Source organism: Hypomesus nipponensis, chromosome 19 (genome assembly GCF_054491055.1).
Source record: "Hypomesus nipponensis isolate SF chromosome 19, ASM5449105v1, whole genome shotgun sequence".
NCBI lineage: Eukaryota > Metazoa > Chordata > Actinopteri > Osmeriformes > Osmeridae > Hypomesus > Hypomesus nipponensis.
This window is the reverse complement of record NC_140379.1, coordinates 16,630,085-16,656,041: the sequence shown is the minus strand read 5'-3', so window position 1 is coordinate 16,656,041 and position 25,957 is coordinate 16,630,085. Positions and strand designations below refer to the sequence as shown.

At 46.1% G+C, this 25,957-nt stretch overlaps 1 protein-coding gene across 6 annotated transcripts in view; it reads left to right on the top strand.

The window, feature by feature from the left end:
• tead1b (TEA domain family member 1b) overlaps window positions 1-25,957 on the top strand; it is a 42,380-nt gene that overhangs the window by 13,550 nt on the left and 2,873 nt on the right. The window contains exons 3-12 of one of the 6 annotated variants that reach the window (XM_084682129.1): window positions 1,492-1,744; window positions 18,341-18,405; window positions 19,865-19,927; window positions 20,017-20,079; window positions 22,120-22,131; window positions 23,095-23,229; window positions 23,535-23,581; window positions 23,873-23,934; window positions 24,118-24,242; window positions 25,743-25,916. In XM_084682129.1, coding sequence (XP_084538255.1) covers window positions 1,588-1,744; window positions 18,341-18,405; window positions 19,865-19,927; window positions 20,017-20,079; window positions 22,120-22,131; window positions 23,095-23,229; window positions 23,535-23,581; window positions 23,873-23,934; window positions 24,118-24,242; window positions 25,743-25,916 — 903 coding nt within the window. In that variant the 5' untranslated portion in view covers window positions 1,492-1,587. Of the gene's footprint in view, window positions 1-1,491; window positions 1,745-18,340; window positions 18,406-19,864; window positions 20,080-22,119; window positions 22,132-23,094; window positions 23,230-23,534; window positions 23,582-23,872; window positions 23,935-24,117; window positions 24,243-25,742; window positions 25,917-25,957 lie in introns of all 6 variants that reach the window. The other 5 variants (XM_084682132.1, XM_084682131.1, XM_084682130.1 and 2 more) reach the window with 5 other exon arrangements.

Below are 25,957 nucleotides of genomic sequence, written 5' to 3'. Positions count from 1 at the left end.
TCAGTCTGTGAGTTAGTTCTGCAGTGTCAGCAGTCAGCACACAAAAACGGAATTCAGTAAAAGCTCTCTCCACTCTGGGAGGGTTTTTTTTCTCCCCCAACAGCTTGCTCCCATCCCCCCCTCTCCCCCCTCATGAACCGACATTCTAGAAGAAACATATGCTCCTAGTCCCACTCCACAACAGCTTGTGCTGCTTGAATAGGATCTTGCCGGCAGAGGAAGCGGTTGTCTGGAGGGAGGTAGAGAGGAGGGTAGGGAGAGTGGGATGTAGGGAGGTAGGAAGATGGGGAGGGAAAATGGGAGGTAGCGGGGAGGGAGAAAGGGAATGGGAGGAAAATAGGGAGGGAGAGAGTAGGCTAAGGAAGAAGGTGGACTGAGAGATTGGAGCTGGGTAAGGGGATGAGAGAAGTACAGAACATTGAGCAAGTTTTTTGTTGTTGTTGAGACTAAACCTTTCAGCGAACACTGATAATGTTTGTTTTCAAAACCTTTTTACGAGTCTCTTATTTGGAAATGTTGATTGAGTTAGATAGCTACTTCAGTTTAGGTACTTCACTGCCCGAAATTTGAATGAGATTTTTTCCACTTATTTTGCCCCCAATCTAGCAGCTGGCATTCATGTTTAATGGAAATGAAATTCAGTTATTTGTTTACTTGGCGTACATCAAAATGGAGAATTACTTTAAGGCCCACTGCTGTCCATCATTTAAATTCCAAATATAAAAATAGTTGTTCTTGTTCGGTTAAGGAGTAATTGTGTGTGCCATTTGTTTTTAGTGCGGGGTATTTATGATGTGCTCTTTTTCTCTGTGCTTCATAAACTCTCTACCCAACTGTACTTGAGGTCGGTATGGTTCAGATTTACCTCCTTTAAACAGAGGAGCTGCTAAGGTTCTACTCAGTACACAGGTGCCAGGTGCACTGGCTGAGTGGGATTCTGTCATTTCACATTAAACTCTCAGACATCCTCACATAGCCATCGAGTAACAGCCTGCATTCTCTCCTGTGGCCTTACAGAAAGATGAGGTGCTCTGGAATACTGAAGGAACTACTTGTGTGCAAATACAAATCTCTCTGTCCATGGTGTTACATATTTATTGCGTTGAGTTGTGTCCCCCAACCTAAGGACCAGCTCTACCCAGTATCGTTCAGATCACCTCGTATATCATGTGACAGACCAGAGATCTTCCCCGCTGGTGTGTGTCTGTGTCTTTAAATCAGCTTCTTGGCAAAAATAATACATATACTTTCATTGCAAAAGTGCTGTAGCTCCTGGCAGAACTGTCCCCCAGTCCAAAGACAACATCCTGGGTAGATCAGCCCAACGACTGTCTGGCTGATCCTCATGTCCGCCCTGGCGCTCTCCTCGCCATGCTGTTGTCCAGCAGGCAGCCGTGTGCCTGGGCTGAGTGTTGTCCTGCTGCAGGCAGATGTCTGCGCTCTGGACTGGAGAGTGACGGGTGGCTTGTGTTTGTTTATTGGGAATTCCAGGTCTCTCCCTAGTCTGGTCCAGGCTTCGGCTTGGAAAGCCCGAGCGCCACCATTGATCCCAGCAGCTGGAGCGGCAGCGAGAGCCCTGCCGAGGACATGGAGAGGATGAGTGACTCGGCAGACAAGCCCATGGACAACGACGCGGAGGGGGTGTGGAGCCCTGACATCGAGCAGAGCTTTCAGGAGGCCCTGGCCATCTACCCTCCCTGCGGCCGCAGGAAGATCATCCTGTCTGACGAGGGCAAGATGTATGGTGAGTGCCACCTGTGTGCGTGTGTGTCTGCGTTCTTTCATTTAAAAGTTACGTTTTTTTATTTTTTTGTATGCATTTTTTCATGCTTTTGAAAACGGACCAGATGTGACAGTGTGAGAAAAAGGATGAGAGGAAAACGACCGAGTGTGAGTGAGATTGTCAATCAGAAATGTGTTTGTTAGCACTTAATTTGTGAGCCCTCAATCGGGGCTCCCTTGGCTTTCTAGGGGATGACCATACATTCATTTCCCTGCTCTGCAATAGTAAGATTCTATAAGTAAAGCAGCATGAACTATTAGTCTGGAGCAGATGGTACTGCGGCTGCCACCAGCTGTGCCCGTCCCCCCCACCCCCCTCCCCTCCCTTCCCCCATTCCTGGCTGGGTGATGTCATGGAAAGAGGGAATATTTTCTTTCTGCAGTGTTGGACTATCTCACAGCCTGTCAGTGTCAAGTGAAAGCAGAAAGCCCCTCGGGGCGTTCGTTTGCAGCTGTCATGTGACCCCTCCGGCCAAACGAAATGTAAAGTCTAGGAGTCGCTGCGCAGACCCTCAGCTGCCGGTACAAAGAGACTGCTTCAGACCACACCACCCCTCCCTCCCTCCCTCCCTCCCTCCCTCCCTCCCTCCCTCCCTCCCTCCCTCCCTCCCTCCCTCCCTCCCTCCCTCCCTCCCTCCCTCCCTCCCTCCCTCCCTCCCTCTCTCCCTCCCTCCCTCCCTCCCTCCCTCCCTCCCTCCATCCACTCCTGCTCCACTCAGACTGGGAGTGCCAAAGAAACTCGCTCACACTCCCCCTGTTCTGGATTAGAGCATGACAAATAGGTTTGCCTACCGAGTTTTAAATGATTAGCGCTAAGTACTAGACTCACTAGTGCGTGCAGGACATCACCACATACATCTTCAAATAAGCTGTGTGGATTCTGCTCTCTGGTAGCCCATGATATGAAGTCAGGAAGAACAAAAGTTTGATTTGGAGATTAGATTTGTGTCTTTGGCTCGACACGTCTGATTCATGCTCCTTGACATCAGTGACAAGTTGACATCACACTTCTTTTTTACCACGGCCACGGTGACTCTACAAACATATTTCTGAAAGAAACACAAAGCCTGAAAGTCAAACCTCTTCTTGGTGTCACTGTAGTACACTAAGTACATATAGAGTATTGTTTTCTTCTACTCTGTCCGTGGTTTTGTTGTTTGGGGGTATTGAATGTACCTTGACCTGGCCGAGAGCAGGGGGATTGAGTGGAGGTCAACCATACCAGATGTGTGTAGTATCCGGTTGCATATTTACTCAGGAGCACAATCCTCTGTGTCCCCGGGAGTAGCCTTTCACGGTGGCTCAGAGCAGTGCACAAAGACAGACCTGTCAGACACACGCACACACACACAGAGAGACAGAGAGACAGAGAGACAGAGAGACAGAGAGAGAGAGAGAGAGAGAGAGAGAGAGAGAGACAGAGAGAGAGAGAGAGAGAGAGAGAGAGAGAGAGAGAGAGAGAGAGAGAGAGAGACAGAGAGAGAGAGAGAGAGAGAGACAGAGAGAGAGAGAGAGAGAGAGAGAGAGAGAGAGAGAGAGAGAGAGAGAGACAGAGACAGAGAGAGAGAGAGAGAGAGAGAGAGAGAGAGAGAGAGAGAGAGACAGAGAGAGAGAGAGAGAGAGAGAGAGAGAGACAGAGAGAGAGAGAGAGAGAGAGAGAGAGAGAGAGAGAGAGAGAGAGAGAGACAGAGACAGAGAGAGAGAGAGAGAGAGAGAGAGAGAGAGAGAGAGAGAGAGAGAGAGAGAGAGACAGAGACAGAGACAGAGAGAGAGAACAATTTGACTGGGATGTAACTGTGGCTAAAGGGGTATTTGGGTCCACAACCTACACATGTTGTTATGCTCTTCTAACATTTGAAACAAGATTGACTGCCAATGTATGGCTGTCTGAAAGAGACGGGCCAGGTTTTTTTGTTGTTTTATTGTTTGTCAGTTGGAGAAATTGGATGTAGTCTTCTTTTTCTCACTAACACAAAGTTTGGCGGGTCTCCATGGAGGGGAGGAGATTGGAACTAGTGTCAGTGTGTATGTGTGTGTATGCGTGTATATGCGTGTATGTGTGTGTGTGTGTGCGTGTGTATGTGTGTGGCTGCTCTGTCTGGTGGGAAGGGCCTGCTGCTCAACCCTGCAGCTGTTGCTGGGTCCTAGTGCCAAACTCATCACGCTATGAACTGTGAGCTCCAATACTCACTCAGCCATGAAGCAAGCTCTTTCCAGATGGAAAAGAGACAGTGGGTGGTGAATGTTAATTTATGGATAGTGAATGTTGATTATTAAAGGTTAATGTGGAAAAGTATGATAAATGTATGTGTAATCAATCAATTCATTCATCAGTAGTTATTAGAGAACAATTTGCGTGTTCAATAGAGGACACAAATCGAATCAGAATGCCAGACTACATTTATGAATAATTGATATTTAAAATGTGAATGAATCATGATGGTCTTGAAGTAGAGAAGTCAACCTGTAGATACGTTATGTTTAGTGTGGTGTTTGCGACCTGGGTCTAGCCCCTTGTTTTGGAAATAGCAAGGAGACATGCAACTAGTTTAACAAAGCTAATGTTGTCTAACAGGAGACACAGTGTCTGACTGGGGAGCTGGGAGGAATCTCACAAGCAGACCTCCTCATATCCCCTAGGAATCTCTCACCTTCTCTCCTCTCTCCTGTCCCCCCCAGCCACTTCAGACAGCTATAGGAGGCCTCCTGCATTGTTTACAGTCATTGGATGAAATGCTGATCTCCAGAGGCTGGGCGTACTTGTTCATGAGGAATCACTCGCGGCAAGAGAGGCCCCCATCTTTAGATGTCCCTCTCCAGCATAGCGAGCTGGCCCCGCTCCCCTGTTCCACACCCCCTCAAAACACTGAGCGGTGTTGTTTACCATGTGAACATGGGTCTGTTCCTCGCGGCGTGCCTCCGATTGCCATTAGCGAGGCGCTCCTTGCTTGCAGGGCATCACTTCAGAATGCCACCAGAGATGATGAGAAACCCATGAAGTGGCCCCTCCACGCTGATGGAGGGCATTGATTTGTCTGAGACACAGCAGTGATTTGTGTTTTAAGAGGGCGAGGCTCTGCCAACCGTGCTGCAGCTCCCACAGTCGTCCCCCCCCCCCAGTAATCCTGGTCCACATGGGGATAGGAGGACACCCACAGACAAGCCCAGAACCTCTCCTGGCATCTTGGAAGAGGAGGAGGATGGAAGGAGGGTTGATAGGAGGGAGGCGCAGGTATTTTAGTGATGAGAGACCCATGGGATGGCACAACATTCTGAACACAAAGCCCATAACAAGAGGAACCGTCCTGAGTGCCCTTAAGCCCTTTGTTACCCAGGGGCCGAGAGCAGTTAATTAGCGGCAGTCTCTATAGCAACTGCCTCTCGGTTCAAAACAATGTCTAATTTCTGCTTCTTAGCTTATCATGGTGTTTACCTGAAGGGCTTTCTTGATGCCCTGGGTCTGCTAGGGCCTGGCTTCCTGCCCAGACTCGAGGGCTGATTGGGGCTGAGGTAGAGAAGGCCACAGCTGCAGGGTGGAAGCCAAGCCGGGCCCCAGCCCTGGCTCTGGCCCTAGGCTGATGAGGGGATCTTGACAAGCACAGTGAGAAAGTGGCATCTACCCTTTATGGCTGGCAGAGGGCTCCATTCAGGCTGCCTACTTATATACACCCCCTGCTGTGGAGCTGCATTAACCTAGCTTCAGAAATAGGCTTCGTGCAGGAAATGACATGCATCACGCATACAGTGTTGTCTGTTGAATCAGGGTGTCTGTCAATGGATTGTATGTCTGTATTTCTTGTCCTTACCTTGATATAGTATGTCATCTTTTTGTGGATAGCATTTTATCCACATATAAAGTCCACATACATACATCTCTCCGCTCTCCGCTGTATAGGGCTGCATGAGGCCTATTTTTCTGTTGCAGACGTGTTAAAAGCCTCAAGTTTGTTTGGTTGAATACACACACTAGCTATTTTTATGACACTTTACATCACTGTAGACAAAGCAGTGTGTCTGCTATCATAAACTAGTCTAAATATCACAATATGTTTTGGATAGAGCAGCAAAGCCCAGGCAGGCAGTAATGATTATGATGTGTGAAACGACCATCTGTCTCCGAAACTCTGAGCTGTTTCTTTGCAGGGCTGTGATTGGTCCATATCTAGCCTTGGCTACATGAGCAGTACATCTGTTTGAGGTGGGAAATGTTTACCGTTTGCTGTCATCTCAATTTGATGACTACAATGCCGGTCAGACAAGGATGGAGATGAATCCAACCGCTAAGCTGGAAAACACACTCCTGGACACTGCCGACAGGGCCCAGATAGTAGGAGCTATTGTGATCTAGTTCGGTATCAGAGGCCTCTTTCCCTCTCTGTCTTTTGATGCAAAGCTTCTTTTTTTGTCTTCCTTCCCCATTACCGCAATGCCGTGTGCTCTGTCATCTCATCAGTGGCCTGGCCTACACCCCTCCTGGGGGGTACTAAGTGGCACTTGGTTTGCAGAGATGCCAAGGATGAGTTAGGCATAATGAGCAGACCTGGCTTTGCCCCGACAGCCCAGCGCTGGGCTCCTCTGGAGCTCGCCTCGCCTCGCCTCGCTAGCGGAGCGCGCTTCTAGACGGAGCGAGAGGACGCTGCGGACCTGGGGTCCCCTGCTGGGCAGATAATGAGGAATTCTGGGATCAGCTCAGGCTCCCTGAGTCACCTGCATTCACACAGAATGGAGAGAGTGTGGAACTTCAGGGCGGAAAGGCATCACACATCTCTAGAATAATCCCCTCTTTGTTCCTGAGCCATACTGCTGTGTTTTCACACACATGCGCAGTACCCCAAAAATTCCAATTATTTTATGCTTTTCTTTTCCAATATAAGAAGTACACTCTCAAAAGTATAATGTGAGTCTACTCTCATCTGGTTAGACGCTGAGAATGTGTTAGGGAGAAGGATTCAAACGGTTCAGAGGTTGTTACAGGCTAAAGTAATTTTGTTTTCACGGGTCACTGTGGAGGACCTCTGTTTGTCTGTCTGTCTATCTATCTATCTATCTATCTATCTATCTATCTATCTATCTATCTATCTATCTATCTATCTATCTATCTATTTATCTATCTATCTATCTATCTATCTATCTATCTGTCTATCTGTCTATCTGTCTATCTGTCTATCTGTCTGTCTGTCTGTCTGTCTGTCTGTCTGTCTGTCTGTCCACTCTCCATAATTAATTTACTGTTAGGGACACAACCGCCAATTGTTTGCTCCTTCAAATTCAGTTTAGTTTTCTAAGAGATAGACTGTTGCAGTATTACAGGCTCAAAGGCACATGCCAGCCCAGCTTGTAAAATTTGAGGATAGTGCCTTTTTTTCATTTGGCCTTTAGGCTGTCACTTTAAACAAAGCTCCATGCTGACAAACCTGCCACTGCTTGTCTGCACCTGTTGTTGTTTGTGCCTCAGGCAATAAAGAGACAGAGCAAGGGAGAGAGAGAGAGAGAGAGAGAGAGAGAGAGAGAGAGAGAGAGAGAGAGAGAGAGAGAGAGAGAGAGAGAGAGAGAGAGAGAGAGAGAGAGAGAGAGAGAGAGAGAGAGAGAGAGAGAGAGAGAGAGAGAGAGAGAGAGAGAGAGAGAGAGAGAGAGAGAGAGAGAGAGAGAGAGAGATGCGGTTCTAAATAGACTGAGTTTCTAGCATCAGAGAAGCTAGGTGAAACACAGTTGAACGTCACAGGTCTTGTTGACTTAAACCCAGTTGTAGCCTTTGTGTCGTCATTTCTTCATTTGCAGCAGGGTTGGCTAAACGAAGATTTGAATGCGTCTCTATTGCTCAGTGAGACCCTGTGGGGTTGTTGTCCAGTGTGCAAGCTGGACCTATGCGCTTCATCCAGTGAACCGGCGTGTGAGGTATGACACAGGCCTGGCAGGTTACCACTTGTCTGAGATTCCTGTCTCCTGGCTGGGTGGGCGCTGAAGGAAGCAGACCCCCAGGTTGTTGGGGGGTTCAGGCCACGCTTGGCTGCTCAGGCTGAGCCAGGGGCCTGGGGCTCCTGTTGTTGTTATTTGTCGACCAGGGTGTGATGTGATGCTATTGACAGGAGCTTAAATAGTGCAAAAGAGACGGCTTACTCTCCACCACACGACAAAGAGGCTCAGGTTAGTGAGCTGCTTTCTTGCAACTCGTTGGAAAGCTTTTTCGTTTCAACGTGGAATGCTAAGAAATCCTCCCAAACGTCCCTTACTGTATGTGGTTTGTATTAATCTGCTGCGTGTGATTGAGGGAATGATCAAGTTGCAATGTAGGAGCTGTCTGCGTACTGTAGTTGGTTTGTTAGCAGGATGAACTCTAAAGATATATCTTTAAAGCCAACTGATCACACAAGCTAAAAGCCTCATAAAAACGTGTGGATGCACGTGTGCATGATCTACATCATGCCTTTGCTTAGATTTACACATCGTCAAACCCTTCAGTTACAAATGCTGGTGAACACTTGTTTATTTTCTCAGGTTATGTACCCCCCCCCCCCCACCCGTTTAAGTGGAAATAGTGTTTAGGATTTAGCTTAAAAATACGTCTGCTACTGCCCTCATTATACTGTACATGTAAAAATACTCAAATGAAGTGTATATAGAGTTAGCAAACAAGCCTCAAACAGGCTTGTGAGATTAAGAACACACACCGTTGACAGAGACAGTCGAAGTGATTTGACCGTGGGAAGAGTCCAATCCCACCCTAACGTAGCCTCCGTCTACGAGAGGAGCTTGGCTGTTAAGTGCGTCAGATTGTGCTGCTTGTGCCGGGGCCTCGCTGGGGTGTGTCCCAGCTCGGCTGGCTGTGCCAGACTCCCCAAGCTGAGCTGGTTTCAGGTTGCATGCTTCCAATTGGTTGCTTTTGTTTGACTAAAACCCTGGATCTCTGCACTTCTTAAAGATGCAGCGTCTCTTATGAACAGCATTCAAGAGGACATTAGCTTTGACACGCACAAGACTGTTTTCCTATTGATGAAATTGCTTTTGCGCTGATTGGATCATTTTATTCTGATGAAACCCTTTTGTGTAATCAATGTACGGATGGTATTTGAACCTCTATAGATGTGTACACTAGTGCACTTGAGTGATCACGGCCGACTTGTGGCTGTTGCTATACAAATCCCTTTTTAGATGTTACTCTGGGCTACAAGTATGAATCATAACTGGGTGCATTGCTGGCATTTTAAAGAAGAGGTTTACCTTGTAACCTTGCTGTCTCCCAGGGCCCTAGGCTGTTGTTCTCACAGAAACGCACGTCTTTCTTTCATGTGAGTGTTGTTTCATGGGCTTCCTGTAGACATTCAAAGACCCTTTGCCTTCGAAAAAGTATGCTATAAACCAATTAGCATAGCTTCGTTCATGACATTAGAAATGTTGTTGTCAATTTACCGAAGAGTACAATTCCTTTACAACTTGTCAGTGAGAGGGTTTTTATGGGAGAGAAAGGTAGAGACACGGGATAAGTGGAGGCAGAAGAACACTTCAGGGTCCACAAAGTTTTTCTTTTCATTCACACATATCGCTCACTGCAAACAGCTTTCTCTCCGAGTTCAGATGCCGGATTGATCCTGAGAGATTGAAAATATTGATTGAACTTTCTTACTGTGTTGCGAGGAGGAGGAGGAGGAGGGGGGGGGGGATCTCTGTGACAGTCTAACTGCCAGTGTCATGTTCACACGTCAACCCCGGCTCCTTGCTAGGAGTTCCTCGGGGGACTCCTAATTACCGCCGTCCTCACAGATTAGTCCAGCAGCCAGTCCCACTGTTGCCACTTTCCCCTCACCATCATTTCATCTGCCCTCCTTTCTCTCTCTCTCTCTCTCTCTCTCTCTCTCTCTCTCTCTCTCTCTCTCTCTCTCTCTCTCTCTCTCTCTCTCTCTCTCTCTCTCTCTCTCTCTCTATTCCCTCTCTCTCTCTCTCTCTCTCTCTCTCTCTCTCTCTCTCTCTCTCTCTCTCTCTCTCTCTCTCTCCCTCCCTCCCTCCCCCTCTCCTGAGAGACATACCTCGACCCCAGCAGCCAGGCCTGCCTCTGCAGTAATGTATGTGATGACATACTCAGCGGCTCCTAATTGATAGAGTGATTCAGACAAGGGCTGGCAGCATGAATTGGTCCCATGTGAACGTGTTGCTCGGCGATGCTGAGATGGAAGTCGGCCGCGGCCGGAGGATGGTGTGAGTAGCACCGGGCCTGTGAGAGGAGAGACAGACCTGGCCGCGGCTCCCGAGTGATAAGGAGCTGCCTGGACTCCTCTGCCTCGTTCTAGCTCAGTCACAGTTCAGCAGGGGTTGGCTGCCGTAATGCTCTGGGTGTCTCCAACCAGGCTCAGGGTAGTGACCTGTAGGTTTCAGATGTCTTGTTCGCCGTCTGAAAAAAACACATCCCCTTTTAGCCCATTACCTCAGACACTCAGAACTATGACCCTTTAAGAGAGGCTTTTATCCAACTTAAAGGGCAGATAAAGTTAAGTATTGATTTCTTTTTGGCGTCCAAAGAAATAAATGGAGTTTTAAGGAGGTACTAATTACAAATGGCATTATAAGGAGCGATGAATAGATCAACAGTCGGATTTTCAGACACTTAATGAGCAGTTGGTCTATTAATCAGGCCTTAAGACTAAACAGCCCAGACTTCTGTGTTGTTTCCTTATCCAGTGTGATGGACGTGTGTGGGTAAAAGCAGAGCTCGGCAGAATCTATTCAGCTAGCCACTTCCTGCGGGTGAAAGTGATGGTCTATTACCACTGAAAGCTTGTAGATCCTGGATACATACCCGTGTATGTGAGACACTATTAAACACCAGCTGAATCACATGACAAGGAGAGGTGGATATCAGGAGGCATGTCAATGATAGTATGAGGAAGATTGGGCTTTCTTTTCTTCTTTTTCTTTCTTGTCTTTTTTTTTGCAGGAGTGATATTTGTTCTGTATGTGCATCAGAGCGCAAGCACATCCAAAGCAGTAGAGAGGCTCCTCCTCCCTGTAATCATCTATGGTAGAAGCCCACTGCTATTTTGAAAACCAATCAGTGCAGGGGCACTGAAGAGAGACCAAAAGAATGGGCGAGATGAATCACTTGAAATCAAAGTGCATTTGATGGAGATTGTATTTACCAATATGTAACTCAAAGATGTAAAAAAAACATATATATATATATATATATATATATATATATATATATATATATATATATATACTTATATATATATATACTTATATATATATATATACTTATATATATATACATATATATATATATATATATATATATACATATATATACATATATATATATATATATATATATATATATATACATATATATATATATATATATATGTATTAAACAGACAAACAATTAGTAGAGGCTTCACAACTCCAAACAAGGTTCAGGTAACATCCCGATTCGCTTCAAATGTGTTCATTTTCTGATGTGGTTCAGAGTATACTTCGTCACCAGAGTAGAACCATAGGAGTTTACTCCCAACGCTGTGGAAGGAACTCTTTTAGGTTACAAGAAATATTCCAAGGACTTAGAATCCCTCTCAGTTGTCCAGTAAGTTGGTCAATACATTCCTGGTACGTGTCTCATCACTGAACGCAAACTCTGTGCCATTGTGGTAGTGAACTTATCTGCCATGCATTCAAATGAAATACAGTATAATACTGTATACTGTGGTATAACATTTTTGTGAAATGACCGTAATTGTATACAGATTTTTCATGGGATTTTGCACATAAGAGGTTGGGAGCATGATTAGTTTGCGTTTTATCAATTTGTTATCTCCCCTGACCAGATGGAGGTTTTACCTTACATATTTCTGCACTGTTCATAAGTCAGTGTAGCTTGAAATATCTTGTTATGTAAACAGTGTCTATGGAGATTATCTGTTTGTATGAATCTAGTTGGAGTGCAAAGGGTCATTCTAGGACACGTGTGTGTGAGTGTGTGTGTGAGTGTGCATGTCACATGGTGCAAATGGGCAGGAGGCAGATTTCTTAACTTGCAAACAAACACACACACACACCCAAACATACACACAGTCTCTCTCAAAGATGTATAGGCTTGAACTTTTAGTATCTGAAAGCTAGAAGAGATGGGTGGAAACGTGTGTGTGTGTGTGTGTGTGTGTGCTGAGGGGGGTAAAACTATTGTGACCCTAAGAATAGCCCAAGTGTGTGTGTGTCACGGCTGCAGGCGCGCTGACTTTAGCCTTGAAGTCTTTCTTAGGGCCCCACGCTTCAAATCCGGGGGCCCCACAATGCGGGAAGTTAAGCCAGCCATAATAGGCAGCTGGTTGCCTGGAGTCAGATGTTGGGATCAGCAGACGTTATCCTCTGTCTTTCTAAATGGATTTCAGTGGCATAAGGCCCTGAGCCGCCAGCCCCTCTGACCTTAATGATCACCGATGGGAGAGCAGGGATTTAAGGGGGGTGGAGCCAGCCACTTAGAGACACACCTTCCTCCAGAAACACCTGCAGGAGCTCAATATACCCTCCATTACCAACAATGTAACTCAATCAAATTGTTCTTTTATAATGATGTCATTTTCTAATCAGACACTGTAGGTTATAAAAACTGCCAACACCCCAAAAAATTCATAAATGGGAGCCATTGTTTGTCACCTGTTGTCACTTCCAAGCCACAAGTCTCCTTTATTGTTAGTGACAGGTTCTCTTCTTGGCCGGCCGTGTTCCCAGTGTGCCGTTGTTCTTGAGAGTAAAAGGCTTCCTGCCCCTTCTCCCCACCCACAACCCCAGCCAGAGACCCTCCTGCTGAATGCCTCCATATTGTTGGTTTAGTCTATTGTGATGCTAATGTCAGACCGAGACCCTTGAGTCATCTATCACGGATGACAGGAAAACCAGAGCTATTGTCTGGGCCCACCACTCCACACACACACACAGGCTTCACCCGGACCCACTCCACATTCTAGGGAAGGAACCCACTATGAAGGGTTATTGCAGCCTGTACAGGGTAAATACTGGTGTCGCAGGAAAACTGTAATGTCATTTACAAGTATACAAGTAATAAACACAGAATCAACACAGTCTTGAAAGAGAGGCACTTTTTGTACCTTGTAATTCTCTTATTTTAATTTTTTCACGCTTACAAATTATTGTTTTCGGTGTGAAAGGAAACGGTGTAAAAGGTTCTTTCACTCAGTCGTTCTTTGAGCAGCACAAGGTTATAAATAATGGGTTGAGATAATTATGGAGCAGACTTGCGTCTTTAAGCATGTTAAGCTCTCACACATCTAATTAAGGTTAAGCCTGGGCAAAATCTCACTAGTGGTTTCTCTTAGACTCGACAAGTGACACTTGGGAAAATGACATTGTAATGAGAATTAATGATAGTTTTCTCAGGCTTGGCAGTGCGGGGCGTGGGTGAGAGGGTGCCCCCTGTGCTCTCTGTGAGACTGTGCCGAGGATTCAGAGGAGAGGGAAAGAGAGAGAGAGAGAGAGAGAGAGAGAGAGAGAGGTGGAGAAAGAGAGAGAAGGAAAGAAAGAGAAAATCTGAGCAGAGAAGATGAAACCACATGAAGTGATCCTGTGCGTGTGTGAGAGAGCGAGCAGTGCTGGTTGACTCGGAGCCAAGTCCCGCGCCGTCTCACATCCACTGACATCACTGGCGACCACTGGGCCAGATGTGACTGTGGTTGTGCCTGCGTTAAACAAAAGTGCTGCTACAGGAAATGAGTGCTTTTAAAAGGAGGAGGCAGAAAAGCTTGTGCAAAGAGTTGCTATTGCCGCTCAAAGGACGTTACCAAGGCAGTTAAAATGTTTAATATGCCATAACCTAAATTCGACCTGATTTTTAGGCCTCATGCTATAGTGCAGCATGAGGCTTAGGGGTATTTTCTGATGGACTCATCCTTTCATTGAAATGACAAAGCTCCCTTGTTCACAGGCAGTGGAAAAGTGTATGCAGATTTAATACACAAAGTCACTATAATAAGGACCCCTTATCCCATTGACCTCTCCATTGACACGATGCATGACATACATTCACTCATTTTACTGAGTACATCAGTCTTACCATGGTCTATGACTTAGAGCTCCCTCCCTCTCCCCCCAAACACTGTTGTCCATCTGTGACAAGGCCTCAGTGTGGTACCCTTCACATCCAGTTTGTGCGGAAGGGGCCTAACTTCGACTGGTGTGTCGACACGCACCCCAGCGTCATCAGGAGGAAATGGCTGCCATAGATAAGGGGAGAGGCGCTGCTCATCTGGGCTGGACGTGTGATGTCACGAGACGGAACATCTTCAGGATGAGCACGGGGAGAGAGCGGAGGAGTTGTAAACAAGCCTGGAGCCGTCCCTTCCATCCCACTTGGCTCCGCGAGCACAGGAGGGGGTAGCCGTCGGGGCGAGGAGGAGGTGTCGAAGGAGGGGAGACTGTGTCCAGACACTGGGGAGGACGGGGGGACGGGGGGACGGGGGGGTGAGGAAGGAAGGGGAGGGCGGTAGGGGGGCTCTAACAGACACAGCAGCTGTGTAAACCCCAGCAGTCTGAGAGGGACGGAGAGAGTTTGGGGGGGGGGGGGACTTTCCAGCCAGACCAGTTAACCGTTCGCACTCTCTCGGCTCACTCAAGCCTATTGACACACCTCATAGATTTTCTGGGTCATAAAAGCAGTGTTCCGTTCAAAACGCGGGTCTTCTCATGGGATGCTTGATTACGTCTGCGCTTCCACAGCTTTGGTACATACCATACATGTCTGTAAACGCTAACGGAAAACCTGCGCCCATTCACTTTTTGTACTTAGAATTATGAAGCCTGTTAAGTGTAGAGTAAGCCGGCGATGGGGAACTTGCTGAGTTCTGTTTGTCCGTCAGTGTGTGGACTGTAACCGTAGCTTAGCTACAGAGTGGAGGCACCATTGTAGCCCACCCAGCAGGGTTTCCGGGGCGAGGCTGCCCCAGGATCCTCGGAGGAGGGAGCAATGCTGTCGGCCAAATTGGATTTCTGACTGAATGAGGAATCAGCTGCTGGGGGGACAATCCTGAGAAGAGTGGAGCCACCGGCTCTTTGTGAGACTGCTGGTGCTGCAGTGCCATTGATATGGTCCAGGAGATCCAGGGTTATTGAGATTCAGGAGAGGCCCTTCTGACCGCGGGGACGGAATACAGGCTCCCCCAGCTGCCCAGCAGCATGAGGGGGCTCTGGGGGTCACCCCATAAATATCTAATCCTTTTCCTGCTGCTTTGAGTGACAACATGACCACTCCTTTAAGAGTTTACTCGGTCCTCCTCCTCCTCACCCCTCCCTTGGGCCATTCACTTCTCCAGAATAGGCTAGGAGTGTTTCCCCAAACAGATCGTCACGTGACCGTCAGTTGACTTGGGTGGGTATTAACACAGTGACGCTCTCTCGCTCTTGTCTCTGAGAGAGAGAGAGAGAGAGAGAGAGAGAGAGAGAGAGAGAGAGAGAGAGAGAGAGAGAGCCTCTCCAATTCCCCCTCGCCACTGTTCAGGGATGCGCTGTGTAACCGGGGTGGCAAGCCATCATCTGTTGCGACGCAGACGTCCTGTCGCCCACCAGCCCTCTCGGATGGGGAGGGGAGCGGCTCTCACACGCACTGTGGCGCATCAGTCCAGTCTTGCCTGGGAGAGGTGCGAGCCAACGTGTTGACAGATTGTGGAGTGAAACAGGGGCGGTGTAGGAATGAGAGGTCACTGGCTGGCTGCTTCCCTGTCTTTGGGGGCCGTAATTCATCCCAGTTGTCGAGCTCACAGAGGAAGATGAAGAGCTTGTGGCAGCGCGGGCTCTTACCTCCCCCAGAGTTTAAACAAGCCAGGAGGGCAAGAGTCCTGATTTATTAACAGTGCACACGCGGATGGAAGAGCCTTTCGCATTACTTTCACTGTAACTTTCCGTGTGGCTATTGTAGTTGATTAGCTACGGTCTGTGCTGCACTGAGATGGTAAATGCTATATGCTGGAACAGTTAGACATTGATGTGGTGATTGTTTGAGACTAATGATAAAGATGTTGAGTCATTTTACGTATTAAAATGATGAATCATTATATCATGATAATCATCCATTTATATGTTTAAAATGTATTTTTGGAACATGTATGCCTGTAAAAACCTATGTAAAACGTTTGTCATAAAAAAATGACTTGATATAATCATGGTCTCTTAAAGACTGTTTGATGTAATCCAGGTTGTCTTTAATGATGTTATATTATTTACTTGAATGGAAGACAGTCTAAAACCCCAGTGTAAACATGAAACTGCCTCTGCCGTGAAACGTAAAGACTAACAATGAGTGAGCGATGTGGGGCACTGCGTCATGTGCCTCCAAATGAAAAGGCCTGGGTTTAAAACTTTAATAAGAATCCTCACCAGGGGAACACCATTTGCCTGCCACCGGTCTCAGAGCCTGGCCTCCTGGTAAAGAGTGACACATGTTGATTAGTTTACGGGACACAGAGAATTGCCCCCTTCCAAACACCCTGGGGGGGGGGGGGGGGCTCTGTGTGGTGGATTTGGAATCCTGAATGTGGTCAGTCACTGTTTTTTTTTTGTTTTTTTTACAAATGTTGTTTTGCAGCGCAAACACAGCAAAGAAAGCAGGCCGACTCAGGCACGCTGAGCGCCCTTCTTTTTCAGTCCCGGTGAAAAGAATGAATTATTCAACAGTAAGCATGCTTACAGCTGGCCATTTGTGAGCTTTGATCTGGGAATCAGGCGTGTGCATGAATGCCCTTATTGTCATGTTATGTGTACACAGTGTGTGAATTATTGAAAATAGCAAGGCCCCAAGCTTCATCTGGGAAAGATTACAGCACAGGCACGCTGGGCAACAGGGCTGCAGTTGAAAATCCTCAGATGCTGTTTATTTGTCCAGTAAGTCACATGACCTACTTGAAGCACCCTGGCCTCACCTAAGCACTCCTGGTGAAAGATGCCTTAAAGTCAATGCCTGGTGGGGCCTTGGCTGGAACAGCCTTAGGTCTTAGCCTCCTCCCACCTGGCCCCTCTGAATTACTCAACACCTGTCTGGGTGTGGCTGCCACAAGCAATCAGGTGCTAGTCCAGACATCTTGGATTCATGTGAATAGGTTTTTTTGCCTTAAGCTTTCTACGGTAATACAAAATCTCACACAGTTGAAACTCTGCATTTGTGTAATCAGCTCTTGATGCGTTAGTTTGGTTCAATCACATCCTTTTTTAGCAACAGTAAAGTCTCTTATGAGACTTAAATACTTATGACTGTAATATATGTAGAGAGAAGTGGCAATGTATGTGCATGTGAGAGAGAGAGAGAGAGAGAGAGAGAGAGAGAGAGAGAGAGAGAGAGAGAGAGAGAGAGAGAGAGAGAGAGAGAGAGAGAGAGAGAGAAAGATGGAGAGAGAGAGAGGTAGAGTGGGATGACAGGCAGCAAGACAGAGAAACAAAGACAGAGTGAGAGAGTGAGGGGTGACAGGATAAGATTTAGGGAGAGCAAGCAGACGAGAGCCTCCCTCTCCCTTGACAGGTGTTGTTAATGGCAGTAACTCAAGGGGCTCTACCCAGACTGGCCTGCCTTTCATCTGGCACACCTGAACAGAACGCGCTCCCTGGGCTCACAGCAGGTGGAAGCTTCAACCTGGCTGCCTATGTGTGCCCATTACACAAACAACAGAGCTGCATGCTGCACACCCTCTGCCAGCCCTAGCCCCAGAATCTGCCTCCTCCCCAGCCTCAACCACAGCCTCACCCCATCTCTGCTATGCTCATTAACGCTCACATTATCCATCCTCACATGTAGCATTTTGTGTAATTCATCCTGTCTTTAATAGAGAATGTGTATTTGTATATTTGTATGAAACCATCTCCTTGGTTCTGCTGTTGCTAAGTGAGAGGAAGCGAAGACACAGCCTTTAAATGAGCTGAGAGGGAAAGAAGCTGGGTAGGTTGTTTAAAGGACTTGTCCCATTACACAGAGGGGGAAAAGCAGGTCCATGGTATTGGTTGACTACAGCTGGACACATAATTAGAGTGGCTCCTTACCTATAATTTGCGTAATAGTTTAGGGGTGGCGGTATGTTATTACCATATGAAAAGGGTAAGCAGGGGTCATTGTACATGGCTGCAGCAATTAGAGCAGAGCTGAAGGCAGAAGAATGTTTGGAGCCGCCATTAATTAGAAATCACTACAAAGCCATGGTTTAATTATAATTTAGTGAGAACAACACTGTTTTAAATGAATATATTTCCGTTGCCATTATTTTCTGTAACAGTATGAATGTCTGGATCTGTTTCCTTTCATAGCGAGGGGCTTTGAAGAGAATCGGATTAAATTAGATTCATTTGAAAGAACGGGTCTTTTTTCATGCTAATTCAACACGCTGCTTTTACATCTAAATGGAATTTGGTTTGTTTATTACCTGACAGACACATATGATGGGATGTCAGAGTAGCCGATCTTTGATGCATTCTGCCACTTTTGATCGTTCCCAGGTTTACCAAAAGACATTCAACCAAATTGCTTTTTTTTTAAATATACATTGGTGAGCCCTAATTTTGTATTTGTTGTATTTATTGGTAGGTCGCAATGAGTTGATAGCCAGATACATCAAGCTTCGGACGGGGAAAACGAGGACGAGGAAGCAGGTAAGACAGGAGAGGGGCGTGGCCTGCATGACACCGTAGACCACAGAGAGCCATCATACATGATCGTGCCTGCTGGCTGTGCTTCTGCAGGAGAAGAGACTGGATGTGTACTAAAGACACACACACACACGCGCACACACACACAAGATGCATGTAGCTTTGCTGCATAATTGGGGCCAATGGGAGGCTTTTCAAGGCCCTAGAACAATGTGACCGGATGTTTCTGGATGCTGACAACTCACAAACACACACACTCTTACTATAATATACAAAAATAAACAAATCAAATGCACTCATATCAGTTTGGAAAATGCTACACACTGTCTCACCCGTCAATGTTTTGGAGCCAAGCACATGCATTCCCATTCTATCACCCATGGGGAGATCCATTACCGTCAAACCGGATGACTAGACAACACGTTTTTAAATGTAATACCTACAAACGCTACCGATGTCCAGTGGCTATTCATAGACTAAGTGCATCATCTGCTCACATGGCCAAGCTGGGGGTATCTGAAAGAGAGCTCCAGCCATGAGCTCCATCAGTCTCACTGAGCAGGAAGTCCCCATGACCACTGGCTCGGAGTGCCATGAAACATGCCCCGGTGTCCAGAGTGACTCTGAAGCTGGAAGCTGAATAGATCCATTCAGAGTGCTCCAGAAAGTTGGGGCAGAATTTGCATTCCAATTTTACAGTAGGATTCGAGATACATGGCTGGAAGAGTATTAAGGAGTGAAATAGATTGAATGAATGTGTAAGTTGCATACAGAACAATCTGTAATGCTAGAGAAAGCCTTGCCATGTGTCCGTTGCCCCACTGCTCTGAACGGACACACGCACACACACATGTATGCAGACACTGGTGTTGATCATTCCCCCGCCTGCTGCCTCAACAGACACTTGTATATGATTGGCCTGATTACAATACAATTTGCACAGACAGTAAATCTGCCCCCCCCCCCCCACACACACACACACCACACCCTCATCACCCCCGAGAATCCTATGATGAGTGAACACACATTATCTCCCAATGGCTCACTATGTCTGGCCAACAAAAAAATACATTTGAATAGTGCATGAAGTCTCTCCAGCTTCTTGTGAATGTTTAAGTTAAACTTGGCCGGTGCCAGGTTTAATTCTTACTCTCTGAAAGACACTACACTGGCCTATTCTCATTCAGTACACAGCAGATCCCATCTGTGGCCTGTTAATGTGTGTTAAAGGGGCCTGCATTCTCCTTAATCAGCTCACTTAGGTGACAACAACAGGCAGCACAATGCTTTGGTGGCTGTGACCTTGTTTTGTGGCTTGGAGAGTCTTCCGTTCTCCTGTTTGGCTGACAAGGCCCCTTAAAATCCCCTGAAGTGTTTTCAACAAAGAGATGTGTAATCCCTTTTTGTATTTCTTTTGGTTTCTTGTTTTGTCCCCCCTCTTCTTTTGTTTTGATAAATGGAGGTGTCTAGTCACATACAGGTCTTAGCAAGAAAGAAAGTTCGAGAAATCCAAGCTGCCATCAAGGTACGTCTGGGTCTGCCCAGTTGCAGGGGGGCTTTTCATCGCCATGGTTACAGGCTGTTCCTTTGTCTTCCTCCTCCCCCCTCCCGCAGGTGTCTAGTCACATTCAGGTTCTTGCCAGAAGGAAATCTCGTGAGTTTCATTCCAAGCTAAAGGTATGCGCTTTTCTGCTTTTGGGCTTGTGGTTGCTGTGCGTCTTACTTCACGTGTCCCCTTGGTGACAGTGAATGCCTGGTGCTCTAACTGCCGTAACCTAGATCCCCCTGTTCATCATGCTCGGTTTTGAATCCATAATGTAACCTCCCTCTAACCCATCTCTCTCTCCATCACTCTCTCTCTCTCTCTCTCTCTCTCTCTCTCTCTCTCTCTCTCTCTCTCTCTCTCTCCCTCTCTCTCTTTCTCTCTCTCTCTCTTACTCACTCACCATCCACTCACCAACTAACACAATTTGTATCTGTCGTTGGAAGATATGTATTTACTTTGGGAAGAGCTGTAAGAATCTGTTCAATTATCAAAACAAACTAAAAAAATATTTTTGATTGGCCGCCTAATTTATATGTGAGTTTAAATTCATATGTTTATGAATGACATGCATTGGAATAGAAAGGGCATGCCCATATTCAAAACCCAAAGACTGTGGACACTTCCAAAAAAATAGTGAGCCCAATGGCATGAATTCTTACAGCCACCTAAAGCAAATACACCCGTCAGGTTCACCGTTTGTCTGTCTATTTTTGTGTGGCATGACTGTTAGTAAGACCAGAGTCTGAGGTTGGTGCAAGGGTTGGCCACCTGTATGTGTATGTGGGGAAGCATGCTGGCAAAATGCATTGGCTGTTGGTGAGTGGCTGAAAGCTGGAGTTTAGAGGCCGTCATCAGGACCTCCCACCAAGTAGACAGTCTTTTAAAGGGCATGCTTAAAGGCGCTAGGTTAAAGACTAAAGGAAGGGTCACCTATAGAGATCCTCCTTCTGTGCTGTCGAAAGACTGGCTGCATTAGGAATGCCTTCCCTGCTGTACTCGGCTTCCTTCAGTGCATCTGTGATAACTCCTGCAGTGACATGGCTGTCAGTCGCCTTCCTTCCTCCTTTTTCAGTGTACATTAGCCCTCACAGAACATGTCAGAACATCCCCACTGTCTAACATTAAGCCAGTCATGTGTTCAGTCTTTGTCTAATATCAGATATTCCTAATGCACAAATGTATTGTGAAAACATAAAAAGTGCAACACGTCGAAAATATGTTGTCATCCAATACATTAAAGCTGGGGTCATTTTGTTGTGCTGGTGTGTTTTAAAGGGTTTGCAAGGTTTTTCAATACTTTTTGTGTTTTATTTTATTTATTTAATGAGGGGAAGACTACTAGCAGTGTCTTTTGACTTTCACACATTTATCCCATTCCCAGTTTTCAGATGGATTAATGACCCCTCATTAGTGTGTGTGCGTGTGTGCGCACGTGTGTATGTGTGTGTGTGTGTGTCAGCTAGCCAGCCGTGAATGCCTGCTCTTTCAGGGACACAGGCTGCCGTCTGAGTAAAAACAGACAGCTTTTGTATGGGTCTCTGTCTACTCTCATCTAAAGCAAATTAGAGATCGGCAGCAAAGAGAAACCCCCTCCATTTACTGGGAGCATCTCTGTAGATCGGCACCGTCTCTTTTCCTATCTGAGGCATGTTGAGTGAAATGACAGTCATTATGCCGCCTTTCTCCGGGCACTCTCAAACGATGCTGTAGATGACCAATGTGATCCCATCCTATGAAATTACTGAGAGAAGAACATTCTCCAAAATGACCCACCTTCCATGATGAATTTGCTTATCCAATTTTCTGTGTTGAAAAAGTTATTGAAGCCAGCATGGATCATGCTAACTATTTATGATTATAGGCCTATTGTTGTTGACAGGCAAATATGAAATTCCAGTGTTAATTCAAATCATTTAAAAAATGAAGCATTTTATTACATTTAAGTTGATTTTTTGGTGCCGATTCAAACTCAAGTCATGGATCAAACCTAAATTCACAATTGGAAATATTGTCTTATAAATGCTGTCAACAAAATTTGGATAACCATTGCTAGAGGGTACAGACCATTAAGAATAATAATTTGTGTACATGACTTCTGAATGCACACTCATTTGACGGTTCAACAGAGGGAACTGTAAAATGACAATAAAACCTTGTTTGTTTGCATTCAGGTTACAAGTATGGTAAGTATTGAGTTTTTTTGCCTGTGTTCTGCTTGTGCCAGGCCTGTTGTTTCAGAGCAGCGCTGCTTCTTCCATAGTTGCTAGTGCCGTACTGTGTCTACCTGCAGAGTCTGTGGGTCTGTCATCCCAGCTTCCCAGCGCTCCACCTTCAGTCAGCTCCTGCCAGCATGCTCACCTTCCACTTCTGCCTCACATAATAAATCATTATTTCTGTGTGATCAGGAATGTTCAATTTTTTATCATTGAACCTTTTTTGCCTTAAATACACTTTACTTTAGGTCTGTTGTTGAACAGGACAAACCAGAAAGGCCGTGGAAAGAAGGCCTTAGCAGTCTCTTGTCAGCCTGGTATTACCTTCAGCTCTGACACAAGTTAACTTTGTTTGTTATATTATGAACTTTGAACTAAAATTGGAATGTATTGTTGCAAGTTGGATGAAATGCAGAGGTACAATAACTTTTTTTAGTCAAGCAGAAGTACCATTTTTGAAGTGTCTTCTTAAAGAAGAGACTGAATGAGGATGCTGAATGAGGGGAGACTGAACCAAAGCCTGTGTCCTTCGTTTTTATTCCCCCCATTCTCTTGCTCAGAAAAATATTTTCCTGACACAATAACCATTGAAAGAGGGTACATGAAAGTAAAATGAAGGAGGAGTCAGAGCTTATACCAAAACTTGCTTTTTAAGTGCATACCTCTGTATACCTGTGTAACCCATGTATATTGGAATTCAATTCTCCATTCACTGTTTGCCAAATTCCTTCAACAACAGAAAAAGCTCTTTAATGGCTGCAGCGATGTCTTTTAACATGCTTGCTATTTGTCATTGTGGGTGCCGACCTGTATTGCTTTGTGTGGTGAAACAGTTGTGCGTGCGTTGAGAGATCCGCTGTTGTTAGCGCTCTCCCGCGTACCCCTGGTCCCTGCGCCCTGTGAGTGCTCAGCCTTTTGTGACTGCCGTTAAAGGATCAGACAGTGAAGGACAAAGCCCTCCAGAGCATGGCCTCCATGTCCTCGGCCCAGATCGTCTCTGCCACCGCCATCCACAACAAGCTGGGCCTGCCAGGCATCCCACGCCCAGCCTTCCCAGGAGCAGCAGGGGTAAGATGCCTTGCCGAGATCCCTTGTTGTCGGTCCACTTCTACCAGCCCCACTGGGCCCCCTGTCTGCCCTTGCTCCCCAGCCCAGCACACTGACACCTCGGCCAAATCTCATTACACACGGCAAGGCTTTGTGCTACTGGCCCTATCAGATAGGCACACGATCAGAACAAATGCTATGAGAGATAATGCATGCATTAACTGTGGTGAAAAGGACCATGTATTTTCTGCTATCTCTTAGCTAGCAGCACATTGCTTGTTTGGGGGTGTTATTTTTGTTGTCTATTTATCTATCTAATTCTCTAGTTTTGGCAGGGCATGATATCGACTGGACAGCCTGGATCCTCTCAAGAGTGAGTATAGTATTTTGGTTTTAGAAAAGAGGCGACATGAGTTCATTCCTGTATCGCTCTCTTTTTCTTTGTCCTACTTTGTATCTCCCTCTCAGTAGTGCTACCCTTTGAACTATTTAATTCAATATCTTACTCTATGGTTTCAATAGTGGAAAGCTACCTCAGAGATAGGTGGATGGGCTCAAGTACAACCACTTCACTTCTTCTGTCCTCAACAGTCCAGTGTGTTGTACGTTCCACATCCCTGGATGTTTCTCACGCACCACTCCTTCTGTCCCTCTGTTGTTTCAGCATCAAGCCTTTTGCCCAACAGTCATATCCTATCCAGCCAGCAGTCACGACAGCCATTTCAAGTAAGACTTCAAAGCGCCATGGTTGGAAACACAAAGTAAATTGTGGAGAGTACATGCCTTTTGACTTACTTACATGACAATAGATACATTTGTGTAAATGCTGTAGCATTTGTAGCGTGTGTGGCGGTGTTTGGGAGCGCCTGCTGGATGAGTCTTGAGTGTCTCCTGGTTGTGCTGCTGCAGGCTACGAGCCCACGACGGCCCCCGCACCCACAGTCCCGGCGTGGCAAGGCCGCTCTATCGGCACGTCCAAACTCCGCCTGGTGGAGTTCTCCGCCTTTCTGGAGCAGCAGAGGGACCCTGACTCGGTGAGTAGATAAGAGTAGATGACCAGAGTAGATGAGAGGAGATGACCAGAGTAGATGAGAGGAGATGACCAGAGTAGATGAGAGGAGATGACCAGAGTAGATAAGAGTAGACCAGAGTAGATGAGAGTAGACCAGAGTAGATGAGAGTAGACCAGAGTAGATGAGAGGAGATGACCAGAGTAGATGAGAGGAGATGACCAGAGTAGATGAGAGGAGATGACCAGAGTAGATAAGAGTAGACCAGAGTAGATGAGAGGAGATGACCAGAGTAGATGAGAGGAGATGACCAGAGTAGATAAGAGTAGACCAGAGTAGATGAGAGGAGATGACCAGAGTAGATAAGAGTAGACCAGAGTAGATGAGAGGAGATGACCAGAGTAGATGAGAGGAGATGACCAGAGTAGATAAGAGTAGACCAGAGTAGATGAGAGTAGACCAGAGTAGATGAGAGTAGACCAGAGTAGATAAGGGTGGATGACAGTTGATTATAAGAGATAAATGTACACCAGAGTAGATGACAGTAGGAGAGAGTAGATGACAGCAGGAGAGAGTAGATGACAGTAGGAGAGAGTGGATGACAGTAGGAGAGAGTGGATGACAGTAGGAGAGAGTGGATGACAGTAGGAGAGAATAGATGACAGCAGGAGAGATTGAGTGAAGAGACCCTGATCGTAACCCGTCGTCCGTCTGTCCTCTATGAAATATCAGTGTAGCCTCCATCGTGGTCATGAAGGTCCTACTGACAAGATGATGAGATACATTGAAAATATGTTTGGCAATGGCCTTAATCAAGGCTTTGAATAGATTGACTAAATAGGTAGAATTCCCTTGATATGTTCCCTGTGTGTCCCTCTGTACAGTAAAACAGGAGCTGTGAAAAGTACTCTGAGCCGTGTCATGTCTTGTGAACAGACACGCAGACCAGCAGCCCCAATCTCATGCCTCACATTTTTTATTGTTTGCTTTGGACGGGAGCAATCTGTCTTTGTTTGTCTACATTCCCCCGAGAATTTTATTTTGCTATTGATATCGCATGACAACCATCATTAATCTTACATTTAGTTGAATATTTGAAATGGTTATGTGGCCCAAGGCTATAGTCTGGAGAGTCCCTCCCTAGACCAGTCCCAAAGTAAAGGGCAGCGGTGAATTAGAAAAAGCCATCATAATGCAATCTGATGTTGTGCCTACAAAAGACCTTATGACAATGATTCAGATTTGATTGTGTCAAAATTCCCAGAATCGTTGGTATTTTTTAATGTTTTTTTTTTAATGCTGTGGACAATAGAGAAGTTAGCTATGGTAAAAGCTCATGCTTTGCGGATGCTGAAAAAACAAGGCCTCAAATTGTTCCATAAAAATGTTTGTTTACACAGTGTGTTGCTATTGGCTTGATCACAAAGGGTCGTGCTACTGCACTATATTGATTATAATATATCTGTGAGGACAAAATCATAATAGAAGGTCTCTTCAAATGTGTTTCCATGTTTCCGCTTTCAGTACAACAAGCACCTCTTTGTGCACATCGGACAGACCAACCACTCCTACAGCGATGCCTTGCTGGAGTCTGTGGACATTCGGCAGATTTATGACAAATTTCCAGAGAAGAAAGGAGGGCTGAAAGAGCTTTTTGGCAAGGGACCCCAGAACTCCTTTTTCCTTGTAAAGTTCTGGGTGAGTATCGTTTTATTGTGTGTCATATTTGTACTGGTTGA